The sequence below is a fragment of the Protopterus annectens genome, chromosome 5.part0 (genome assembly GCF_019279795.1).
Source record: "Protopterus annectens isolate FY-2018-M chromosome 5.part0, PAN1.0, whole genome shotgun sequence".
In the NCBI taxonomy this organism is placed as follows: Eukaryota; Metazoa; Chordata; order Ceratodontiformes; family Protopteridae; genus Protopterus; species Protopterus annectens.
In genome coordinates this window covers 1,096,820,339-1,096,833,245 of record NC_056735.1, presented here as the reverse complement: position 1 = coordinate 1,096,833,245, position 12,907 = coordinate 1,096,820,339, and the positions used below count along the sequence as shown (strand labels likewise).

At 42.4% G+C, this 12,907-nt stretch overlaps 1 protein-coding gene across 4 annotated transcripts in view; it reads left to right on the top strand.

Annotated features, from left to right (window-relative positions):
- CEP97 (centrosomal protein 97) overlaps positions 1-12,907 on the top strand; it is a 2,210,548-nt gene that overhangs the window by 648,750 nt on the left and 1,548,891 nt on the right. For 2 of the 4 annotated variants that reach the window (XM_044070960.1, XM_044070963.1), the window contains exon 5: positions 8,997-9,044. The exons of the other annotated variants lie outside the window; for them this stretch is intronic. In XM_044070960.1, the coding sequence (XP_043926895.1) occupies positions 8,997-9,044 (48 nt within the window). The remainder of the gene's footprint in view (positions 1-8,996; positions 9,045-12,907) is intronic. 4 annotated transcript variants of the gene reach the window in all.

Genomic DNA, 12,907 nt, shown 5'->3' with positions numbered 1-12,907 from the left:
GGTACCAAGCCCTGTAGGAAAGATACAAGTTTCCTTTGCTTCTAACAGACTGGGCAGAAAAGTATCCAGAATAACTTTATCCAGTTGGCTGTCAGACTGCATATCCTTTGCATGTTCTAGTCATAATAGGCAATTACCAGGCAAACCCAGGGCAACTCTACTCGATCAATGGCTACATGTATAGCCTTTTTTCAGAAACTGTTCTGTTGGTGGTACGTGTGCTGCGGCAACCAATGCATGCCTATTCAAAGCATTACAAATTAGATTTGATTTCGAGGTCTAGAGCTTTTTTTGGTGCATCTGTCCTCAGGGGGTCTTATCTTGAATTGATGCCATTCTAGTGTTTCAGTAGCTGGAGATTCTGACCCATCATTCAGATTGGACAGACAGAATGAACAGAAAAAAAATCATTATTTTTTTACCATAATGTTGCATCCTTTTATTCCTGTTTATCTGATTTGACAAATCTCCCTGCTTCCCCTATCCATGTACTTAGTTGAGAATGCGTAAGGCGGCTCCCTTCTATGTTGGCTTATACACAACAAACTTGATCCAAGGAGTGCTAGCTCATGTGTGTAGGTGCATTGTAGGAGGGGAAAAAGAGGAGCTTTAGGCTGGAGCACTAATTTGCTGGCTCAGGTCTGACAAGTGGCCCAAACACCCATCAGTCATGTCAGACAGACAGGAATGAAAACCTTTAACATTATGGTAGCATAACTATTCTTTTTTTCATGAATGTATTATTTTTATGCCAGGAAATTTATTTTTTCTGGACAGTCAAGCCTTGCAGGGGAGATGTATTATGTGAACGCTTGTGTGGAAATACTGTGTAAAATTTAGTTTTTTTTTTTTCTACATAGTTTTGTAGAATTAGTGTGTTAAGGGCAGGGTAATATGTGCTTGGGGACTGTCTTTTAAATGTTTACTTCAAAATCCTTATTTTCCTGATTTACTGATTCTCACAAGCTTCTTTACCCATCTTTCAGACTTCTTTTTTGGTTAAACAGTGGAGCAGTTACTAATTCCCTTGGTTCTTCCTTCCCTTGTCAACAAGAAGAAGAAAACTACTAGGGAGTCTTTGGGTGCCATGCTCGTGTTTCACTACTTCAACTGCAGATGGATGACTCTGCTGTGTCTGGACTTGGCTCATCAGACTGCACATCGGTATCGCTCAGTTCTTCTGGTGTAGCTCCTCCGGAAGCCACTAAGGACTGGGAGTTAGACACATCCTCTGCGGCTGTAGTGTGTCTTCACTGAGCAAGGGAGAACCACTCTCGTCAGTCTCAGGTGACTGAGTGGGTGAGGGTCTACCACATAGGCAAGGATTCCTGATTCTCTGGATAGATGTCCCTGCCATGAGTTGGTCTTTTTCCAAGAAGTCTACCAGGAAAAGAAAAAAATGGAATGGGGGAGTAGTATTTTTCTTCAGTGATTTCTTTTCAAGCTTAAGATTCTGATTCAGAGGAAATAGTTACTTCAGATTTCCCTGCAGAACAGCTATAGTTTTCTGAAACTTTATATGAAATAAAAGATGTATTTAAGTGGAAACAGAATGAAATTATTTGTAGCAACTGGAAATTCTACATTCTGCAGTTGCCCCCCCCCCTCCTGTATTGTAAGCTTTAGAGGATGTTTTGTTAACAATGTGCAGTTTGCCTGACAGTCAACATCCTGCTGCTAAAAAACTGAGACACGCTAAGCCAAGTACCCCTGACCCATAAATATCTGCTGTCTAATTCTATAGCAGACCCTGCAGTTATTTCCTTATCTAAAATTTCTGATGCCAAACAAATTGACAAAGACTTTGGAAAAAATGGGAATTTTGGGAATAATACATACAAGGGAGGAATGAGGTCTAAAAGGTGGCAGGACTTAAATGAGCTCTGTAATGTTTGAGTGAGAAAGATTGGGTAGATTATAAGTGATGTATAATATTTGCAACTGGGAGTGTGTCAGTATGGTTTATGTTGTAAAATGCTTTGTATGATTGCCTATGTAGTAAGTGATGATTTAATAAAGATGTTTCTTGCTTAAAAAAAGGCAGAAATTGAATAATTTAGGTAATATAGTTTAGGTTATATGTTGTGTAGCAATATATGTGAAGTATAATATTTGATCTGATGAGGTCAATCTTCATTCATCCTTGACCTTTGGGGTACTTGGTTCCGATCCTCGGACCGGCTCAGCCATTATACAGCTCACTCCAGCCAAAAACTCTCGAGCTAAGACTCTACCCACAACACCCCTTTTCATATTACCTCAGATCTCGTTTGCCTCTCTTGTCACAAGACCCGTCAGCCGTTCCTCTTGCAGCTAAGTGAATTTTCTTTATTTTTCAAAGTTTCTCAGTTTTTGACATCTCCTTTCTACTCTTATATTTCTTTTATATTAGCCTACCCACCCTTTTCTGGTTGAGTGTGTGCTTTTCCCCATATACCTTCTGGTACACTCTCTACCATCGTTGGCAGCCCCCTCCTTTACTTTTTCTACCTCCTCAGGTAGCTCTCTCTCTTACCACTCCTTGGTATTTCTTTCTACAATAGTTGGTAGTTTTCCCTGTTTTTTCCTTTCGCATGTGTGTTTGTGTGAGTGTGTTCCCACCAGTTGACTCCTGTCCTTCCTTGTCAACATGGCTGGTAAACCAAAAGGCAATACAGGATTTAAACACTGCCAGGATTGTGGACGGAAGATGCCCAGTTTGGATGGGCACTTTTCCTGCGTTTATTGTCTGGGTGCAGCTCATTTGGCCCAAGACTGTTCTATCTGCCAGGCCTTTAGTAATAGGGCCTTGGTTGAGCGTAAAAACAAACTGATTTTGAAAGGTTTACTTAAGTCTTCTTTTGAAGAAGCCTTGTCCAGGACTGCTCCTTCTCTTTCTAAATCTGACCAGGGTTCAAAGAAAAGCCTTTCGGTGCTGACTTCTCCTTTGACACCGGTGGCAAAGAAACATAAACCTTCTGAACTCTCCAAATCCACAGAACCAAAGGCCAAGGTTCCAAGACTGTCGGCACAGACATCCTCCTTGGTTCCGGTTAATATTATGTCACCACAAATCACAGCACTGGTCTTGTCGCCACCAACTTTTTTAGCTTCCCGGTCAGTGCTGACCTCACTTACTGCACCACAGCAGACTTTAACCTCCTTCTTGGTGCCGAAATCAGAAATAATTTTCTTAAGCAGAACACGGTATTCACCTTCTATCGACCCCTTTGTGGCGCAGCTTCCCAATCCTTTTTTGGAAATGCAAGAATCCCCCCTGGATTATCTGCCCATTCTTCCAGGAGTCTCACTGAAGTGGATATTTTGAGGTTGGTGGATCAGCTCCTATTGGCCAGGGATCTTTCTGTTTCCTCCCAGACTCCTGTCCCTTCTGGAGTTGGGACATTTTCTTCCAGGACTCCAACAAATCTTGGCCCTCTAACCTCCTTATATGGCTTAGAGCTTCCTGCTCCGATCCCTCTGGTTACAGCTGCTCTGGTACCAACAGTCTTTCCGCCTTTGATACCAGGATCTGCCCCGACTTCGGTCCCTTCGGAAATGGCTGATTCCTGGAGCAGTAGCTCTGCTGTTGAGTCTGACGGTTTTGTATCGGCCCCAGCTTTTTATTCGGGGTCGTCCTCAACTCTGAGAACTTCGGCAGCTGTGGGCTCTCCCTCAGCTCCTGCTTTAGAGATGGGTCTCTTGGGACAGGGTGTGACCCCGGTTCTGAGGTTGTCTTTCTCAGTTCCAGGCTCCCATCCCTCTTCAGGGGGGCCTGCCTTCCAGGTTATGGAGAGGGCCTTGGCCTCTGCATTCTCTCAGCTGGCTCCATCTGTGCTGAGTTGTATTCTCAGATGACTCCTTGCTTAGAGCTGTCACCTCCCTCCATGTCTGGGCAGCGAATGCCAAAGCTGCAAGCTACCCCTGTACAGGACCCCTCTTCTTCAGAGTCCTCCTCAGAGATTCCAGCTGGGGAGCCACCCCAAACGAAGATGTGCAAGAGGAAGCACCTAGATTCCCTGGAAGTGTCTATCACCGAAGACACGGAATTTGATGTTGGGGAGGGTTCCCCCTGGTCACCCCCAGAAGACATCTCCTTCAGAGACATCCTAGTGATCCTCAAACAGAAGGGTAACTGGCAGCCCAAAGACCCGACCTCTAAGGAATCCGTGTACTTGCAAGCTTTTGGTGCTCGCCCATCTACTTCTTGGGTGACCCCTCCTGCTTGACAATCTTGTTAAATTGATCACCCAGCGGGCATGGAAGTCTTCTGATTCCATAGAGCCGATTCCCTGGAGACTAGACAAAAATTTGTCAGCCCCTGTAGACCCCCAGCATTGGGCTAAGGGGCTTAGCTGTGGATGCTATGGTGGTGGCGTCCACCAAAAAAGGAAATTGCCAATGAGAGTCCCACTGTCTATCCCCCTAACCAAGAGTCTAGGATGATGGACAGATTTGGAAACCGGGTGTATGCTTCATTAACCTTTGACCTAAGGTCTTTGAATTTTATGGTACATTTCACTAGGCTGCAAAGAGATCTGATCAAGGAGTTGTCAGATATCCTCGCAGGAGCTGTGTCTGAAGAAGTGCAGGATAAAGTTGCCTCTCAGCTAGCCACCCTGGAGTCTAGTTCCAACTCATCCATGAGGCTCAATTCACATGCTGCTGAAGGAACAACCAGGGCAGCGGGTTCAGGCTTTGCCATAAGGTATCACACCTGGATGCACTTGTGTGAGTTTGCAGAGTCATTTAAATTTTCCTTTGTCAATGCGCCCTTTGATGGATCTTCTTTGTTCGGCCCCAATGTCAAAGAAACTCTAGCCAGGTGCAAGAAGGATGGAAAGTCCCTATCTGCAGTGGGCATATGTTTTTCTTTCCCCAACGGTCTTGCTGTAGGAATCAGAGGAGCAGAAAGATGTCTTTCAAAAAGTCCCAAGGGCCTTTTCAGAATACACATGGCGGTGGCTCTCCAGAGGACAGAGGGGGAAGCTCTAATGGACGACATTGACCCTGCAACAGAGGTGGCCCACAAAATCTGGGGTCCAAAGATTCTTTCTCTAGACAACCCTACCAGCACTCCTTAAAGAAGGCCCAAGTACTTACTTCTGGAAGCAGTTGGGGAAGACTTTCTCTGCACTCAACAGCCTGGTGACAAATAACTTCCAATACTTGGGTATAGAAGATTATTACCAAAGGTTACCATATCCCCTTCAATCTTTTCCCAAGATCACAAAGAAATCTCCCAAATGGCCACCTAGTCAGAGGGACCAAGCAGCCTAAGAGATTCAAAAGCTTCTAGACAAAAGATTCATCGAAGAAGTCCCACCAGACCAAATAGGATCCAGGTTTTACTCAAGGTTCTTTTAGGTGCCAAAAGAGAGATGGGGCCTTGAGACCAATTTTGGATCTCAGCCTTATAAACAAGTTTGTTTAGTAAATATTTATTTGTTTAGTAAACAAAATTCCAGATGGCCACAGTTCAGTCTATAATTTCTTTTCTAGAGGAAAACGATTGGATGTGCTCGATAGACCTTCAAGATGCGTATTACCACATACAAATGGATAAACACTCCAGAAGGTTTCTCCACTTTCAGCTAAAAGCCAGTCATTTCCAGTTCAGAGTATTGCCCTTTTATCTCACCACAACCCCAGGGTGCTCACCAAGTGCATGGCGGCAGTTACAGCTCACTTGAGACTGCACAGATTCAGAGTATTTCCTTATCTAGACAACTGGCTCATCACCTCTCCCACCATGCATCTACTGCCACAAGCCTCAAACTTCATTCTGCACCTGTTCACTTGTCTGGGTATTACAGTGAATCAAGAAAAATCCCAACTAACTCCCACTCAAGACCTAAAGTTCATAGAAGCCCGTCTGAATACAATTTCTTGTGTAACCTCCCTTCCTCTTCACAGACTGCAGAAGATAAAATCCCAAGTACAAATTATTCTCTCCAGAGACAATGTTCCTGCTATTCTAGTCCTCCAAACTTTAGGTTCCATGGCAGCGACCATTACCTTGGTTCCTCTAGTGAGATTTCACATGAGGCTACTTCAACGGCTCATGGATTCCCAGTGGTCCATCCTAACGCATCCAGTGACGTACCCCAATTCTTATCACCAGTCGCTGCAAGAAGGACTTATCCTGGTGGATGGAATCCGAGGAAATTCTTTTGGGCCTTCCTTTCTTTCCCCTCAACTCAAGGCCATTGTGGCCATGGACGCCTCCCAGATGGGGTGCGGTGGCGTTATCTAGGAAGAACAGTCCAAGGCACTTGGTCCCTTCTAGATGCCAACCTGCATATCAGTGTTCTGTAAGTGAGGGCAGTGCTGTTAGCGTTGCAAGCCTTTCAATCTGTCCTTCCTCTAAGAACAATTGTAATGAACGGTGCAGTGGTGCAGCAGTAGCATTGTCGGCTAACAGCAAAAGGTTCTCCGGTTTGATTCTATGCAGGGTTGCCTTCTGTGCGGAGTCTGCATGTCCTCCCTGCATCTGTGTGGGTTTCCTACGGGTGCTCTGGTTTCCTCCCATGTTACAAAGACATGCATCTGGAGTATTTCTCCCCGGGCCTCTGCTAAAAATTGGCTTTGTTCCAAGTCTGACTTTCCCGGTTAACAAATGTTAAATAAATAAATAAATAATTGTAATTCAGTCAGACAACATGTCAGTGGTATGGTGCAGCAACAAGCAGGGTGGAACCAAGTCTTATCTCCTGTGTTAGGAAGCACTCAGGAGTTTGGCAATGGGCGATATCCTCCAACTGCTTTCTAATAGCAATGCACATCCCGGGAAACTCCAGCGTGATAGTGGACAGATGCATTCTCCTGCCTCATGGATGGTCTCTCAATCCCAGCGTGATGAAGGAGATTTTTCATCACTGGGGCCAGCCTTGATGCGATCTCTTTGCATTACCCATGAACAACAGATGCAGCAGTTACTTTGCCCTAATTCCCCCTATGGGGGAGTGCCCGAGAGATGCTCTTCTTCTCAGTTAGCCCTCTGGTCTTTTCTACGCTCCCCCCTTCCCTCTCATTTCTCTCTTTTTGAAGAAAGCTCGTAGGGTGAGAGAAGCAAAGTGATCCTCATTGCACGCTTCTGGCCCCGACAAGTCTGGTTCCCCTTTCACCTAATTCACTGTCCATGGATTCTGGACCCAGTTCCAGACCTGGTATCTAACCCACAGGTACTAGTGCACCCTAACCTTCAGAATCTCAAGCTTACAGCTTGGTTCCTCCGATTCCATTAGTCGTCAGGCAGAATAACTTATCTTCCCCAGTTTAAAAAATTCTACTGGCTTCCCATAGACCATCCACCAGGAAACTCTTCCTTAGCAAATAGAAGAGATTTTCGATTTGGGCCTGTTATAATACCTCAATACCTTCTCTGCACTAGTTGAGAAAATTTTGGAATTCTTAGCTTCCCTTTTTGATCAAGGAGCTTCTGCTTCCACAATCAAGGTTCAATTAGCGTCCATTTCAAACTTCTACAATGGCATTGTGGACCATTCATTAATTTCCCACCACTTATGCAAAGTATTCCATAAAGAGGTCTTATGATTAAAACCTCCATTTAAAGAGCCTATAGCTCCATGGGATCTGACTTTAGTCTTACAATCTTTGGTGCTTCCTCCTTTTGAACCAGCAGTGACTTGCCACATAAAATTTCTCTCATGGAAAACTCTTTTTCTAATAGTTACTTCTACCAGAGTTTCTGAAATTCAAGTATGTTCAAAACTCCCATATCTGTTTTTTCATAAGGATAGAGTTTTTCACTAAGAACTAACCCTTCCTTTCTTCCTAAGGTGGTCTCAGAATCCAGTATTAATCAAACTATTGATTTGCCCATTTTCTTCCCCAATTTTTCCAACAAAGGTGAATGTTGCTTACATTTGATGGATGTTCACAGACCATTACGATTTCACCTCAGCAGGACTAAAGAATCTAGAAAATTGGACCAGTGATTTGTATCCTTTTCCAGTCCAATTCTGGGAAAATCTGTCTCAAAAATTACATTGTCTAAATGGCTAAGAGATTGTGTTACCTTCATTTACAATCTCAACAACTTCAAGTTACCTGTGCCTATGAGAGTGCATTCAACCAGATCGATAGCCATGTCAGCTGTTTATCACTCTAGGCTTCCATGGATGAAATATGCACAGCTGCAACATGGGCTACTCTGCATACCTTTATCACTTATTACAAATTGGATATGGTTTCTAAGGGAAGAGCATCCTTTGGCTCTATGGTTCTCAGGAATATCCTTCCATAAGGCCATCCAGGACATAAAGTAGTTTGAGACGCTGTCCCAAAGGTCAAGATGAATGCATCAGATAAAGAAGTTATGTACTCACCATAATGTTCCATCTGTGTTGTTAATCTTCATTCATCCTTGACACCCCACCCTCCTTCCCCCTCCTGTAGACTTCCTGGAGGATCGCACACTTGTCCTGGAAACTTGTTAGGTTTGACCCTGGAAATGGCTTCTTCCTGTTGTCACAGATTCCTCTGTCTTGCTATATGGCTGCAAACTCCATATCTGTGGTAATATGGAGAGTGGTATTGTGGGTGGAGTCTTACCTTGAGAGTTTTGGGCTGGTGCGTGATGTATAACGGCAGAGCTGTTTCAAGGATCGGAACAGAGTACCCCAAAGGTCAAGGATGAATGAAGATCGACAACACAGATGGGACATTATGGTGAGTACATAATTTAATTTTATGTTAATATAGTTTGATTACTTTTATATGAATGTAAATTTGCCTATGTCACAAGTGATAATTCAATAGAGTTTTTTGGAAAATATATGTGAAATATAATGTTTATGTTAAAATATTGTGATTACTTTTATATGAATGTAAATTTTCCTGTCACAAGTGATAATTCAATAAAGGTGTTTGAAAAAAAAATGATGGGAAAGCTTTTGATAGACTTTGAAAGAAAATTTATTCTTCTGCTACTTTAACTTTCAGAATTTTGAATTGCCAGGCTCAAATGTTAATTTTTTTTGGCTTCTTTTCAGAATATGAGAAAGTTAACTGCTATCTTCCTTTCTTCTCACTCTTCCGAGGTAAATAATTCATTTGAATGCATTAATTTTGTCTGCTTCTCAAGTAACCAAACACACTTTAAAAATCTTGTGCACATCAACAAAATGGCAATCCATGAAAAAGTTCTATTTTTGTGTTCTATCATTGGACTTACCTTGTTTCCCTGATGTGCACATGAAATCTGTATTTTTATTTTTTCAGTAAAATTCACTGTATAAGGTGCTTTCCTAAATACTGATGTGCTCCAACCACCATGCATTCATGTATAGGATGTTGTGCTTCAGTGTAGACATGATAGTATCTTTTTTGTGGTTGAACTATCCAGTTTCTGAACTACAGGCTGTAAGGAACAGCTTTTTCTTTGTTTTACATTAATGTGCATTTCCAGAACAAAAAGAAATGTGTACTGCTGGGTGTAATTGGCTGTTAATGCTAAGTAATTTACTGGAAAATTAATTGTATAAGGAAGCACTCCTATGCCTCAGTCACTTCTGCACTGAGAGCTCTTAATTACCTTTCACACATGACAAGATTTCAGCAGGGCATAGTGTCTTAAATGTCAAGAAATCTCAAGATGCAGCAGTCTACAGAGATGCAGAAGACACTGGAGACTCAGTTGTTCACCTTGCTTTCCATTGATGGCTGTTCCTTATTTGTGCCAAAGGTTAAGGATGCTCTCACTGACAAGGAGTTAACAGGATGGGAAGACACTGTCTGCTGTTGGAGTGCCATGTCTCAACAGTCCTTTTCAAGGAATTAGAAGGGGGTAAGTGTCTCTTCTTCAGAAGGTTGCAGCAGTCCTTTCAGGATGCTGTTTCAGAAGGTTTCTTCTGATGATGGGGTGGATGAGGTTGTAATGATCTGCAGAATCAGGGTTTCCATGGGGCTTTCTCCAGCAGGCCCTTTGTGACCCTGAAGGGTTGGCTGACTACTCTTCTCTGGAGACAGTCAGGGGGTCATAGGTTTCCCTGACTGCTGTGCTCTGGAAACAGTCAAGGGTCATATGGCTCTTTACCCAAAAGCTTGGAAGACCATCACCTCGTATGCATGGGTGTTGAGTCAGATCCAGAAGTTATTACATTCTTTTTTCAGAAGTTCCAAACGGTTGTCAACAACATCTCACAGATGTTCCACCCCATCAGAGACTGTATGCAGCTGTATAGATTCGCAAGCTGCTTGCAAATCAGGTAATCCAGGAGGTCCCACCAGGCCAGCAAGGATCTGAGGTCTATTCCAGCTTCTTTTTAGGACCAAAAAAGACCAAGAACCTCAGGTCAATTTTGGGTTTAAGCAAACTAAATCAGTTCATGAAAAAGACTTAGTTCAGGATGGTCATGGTGCAGTGCATCTTGCCTGTTTTGAGGAAGGATGATTGCATGAGCTCGATAGACCTCAAGGACACCTACGATCATATCAGAATAGACGTGCTCCAGTAGGTTTATGAAGTTCCATCTGGGGGCCAGTCATTACCAGTTCAGGGCCCTGCTGTTTGGTTTCACCATAGCCCCCCCCCCCCGGTATTTACCAAGTGCATGGCAGCAGTTTCAGTCTGACTCTGGCTCAGAGATTTCAGGTCTTTCCTTACCTGGACAATTCGCTCATCACCACTCTCAACAAGAGCATCACTTATCCCAGCCAATCATTCCTTGCTCCAACAAATTATCCCAAGTTGAGCCTTTAGCCTGTGCAGATTTTAGAATTTATTGGCTGTTTCCTGGAGACACTCCGTCAAATCACCAGGCCTCCAAGTTCCAGAGTCCAGCCTTCGTGCTCAGGCCTTGTTTGTGCTTGCAGCCTTGAAGCCTCCAGTCATACCTCTCAACCTGGAAACATCAAAAATCTGGACAAAGGCCCATGAAAAATGGGTACAAATCTGTATGCTGATTAACATAAAACTTGCGTACATAATTATGTAACCCCGCTCACTCCAATGGAATTGTGGGATACTAACTTTCAAACACAAACTGAAGAACGGATGACCAAAATATGGCCCCAGAGCCCAGTACCTGTAGGAAATGGCAACCATTTTTTTAAAATGCGTAGCATTGATGTTCACTGGGAAGGAAGAAGATGATGAACCTTAGGATTTTGTTTTTGGTGATGTGCGGTATGTGGGTTTTGTGGTAAAAGTAGGGCATTTAATGGTTGGCAATATTCTAATCTTAGCTAAAGATTATAGTTTGCTGGGACCTACAAAAGTCATTCTCCATGGCCTACTGATCAGTGGCATAGCTAGAGTTTGTGTCCCCTAGGGCTGTCTTTGAGTTTGTTGCACTTTCTCCCTCACAAAATCATGGTCGAATGGGCCCCCCCATACACATCCTTCCCCCCTGCAGACATTCTAATGTCCCATTACTTGGCTATTTCGTCCCATTTACCATAAACACTGTAACGTGCATACTGCTTTACTTCTACAATGATTATTTGGATTTCATTTAAAACTTTTATTTTACATTTTATAGCACAAACACTAATAGACATCTGCTAAACAAAGCAATACAGTGTCACAATGAAAATAGACTTAGTATTAAAACTTCTCTGCCCTTGAAACTCACATTTATTGAAACAGGATTGAAACCCACATTCAAAGAAAATGCATCTGGCCAGTGGCAGATAAAGATAACCTTTGGGCTGTTTTCAAATCATAGACCCCTTCCATACAAAACCTACATGTGTTCTTTGATGCACCTTCCTGATTGTATTAAACTATATTCCTTGTATAATACCAAACACTTGTTAGAGCGTGTGTTAAATTTATTGTTTTGAACATTTTTCTAGTAAGCAATGAAACAAAATGCATGAGAAGCTCTCATTCATTGAAACATCATTAAAACCCGCATTCAAAGAAAATGTATCTGGCCATTGATGGATAAAGAATACCTTTGGCCGGTTTTAAAAAAAATCATAGGCCCCTTGCACATGAAACATACATGTGTTCTTTGATGCACCTTCCTGATTGTATCACATTATATTCCTTGTATAATACTGCACACTTGTTAGAGTACATGTTAAATGTATTGTTTTGAACATTTTTACAGTAAGCAATCAAACAAAATGCATGAACCAATAATGACAAAACTGGCCAATTCAGAATATTTCCGCCATAAAAATCTGCTCAGACTTCTACAATCCACCAGTATCAGTAAATATGCACAATCTCTACAGAAGTAAAAGTCATCTAAATAATTCCACATTAAAGAGCTCTGTAACTAATGAAGAGGTTACTGCCAGCAAAAAACTTTATATTTGGTTTCATTTACAAATAAAGTGCCTGTTGCCTTTGATGAAGAAATTGCCTATGTTATACTAAAAAAAAGAATAAGCTGGTAATATTGCAATAGGGAATGAATGGCAAACTGATAACAGCTTCATAGTTACTAGGCATCTTCAACAAAGAGGACATTCTTCGGTCTGCAGCATCCACTCCATTTAAAAGTACAACACAGTACAGTATCAGCAATCCGTCTACATACTGTGAGAGTAGAAAACACAGCCTTCTGCATCTAAAGCAAGTGTTCTACCTGTTGTGCACCAACACAAAAAGACTTTGCATAAGCAGCACTAAACTTATCTCCCCCTGAAGAACTATGCAGCACAAGAACTCTGGAAAAAAAACATTGCTTGTATAATCTTAGAAAGTTGCTAGAATAAAATGTTTTGTGTTACCATGCGTTTCCTGAAAGATGGGAAGACAAACTTTAGATGGCTGTCATTATTTAGTGAATTCAGTTCTCACTGGTTTGCCAGAAAACCAAGAGGAACAGACCAATATTATGAGCCAAACATTCCAGACATTGTATGAAACACTGCACAGTTGAGAATCTCAAAACTGGCATTTATCGAATAATTCAGTATGGTTCAGAGGTATGCCTCCAGCTCACAC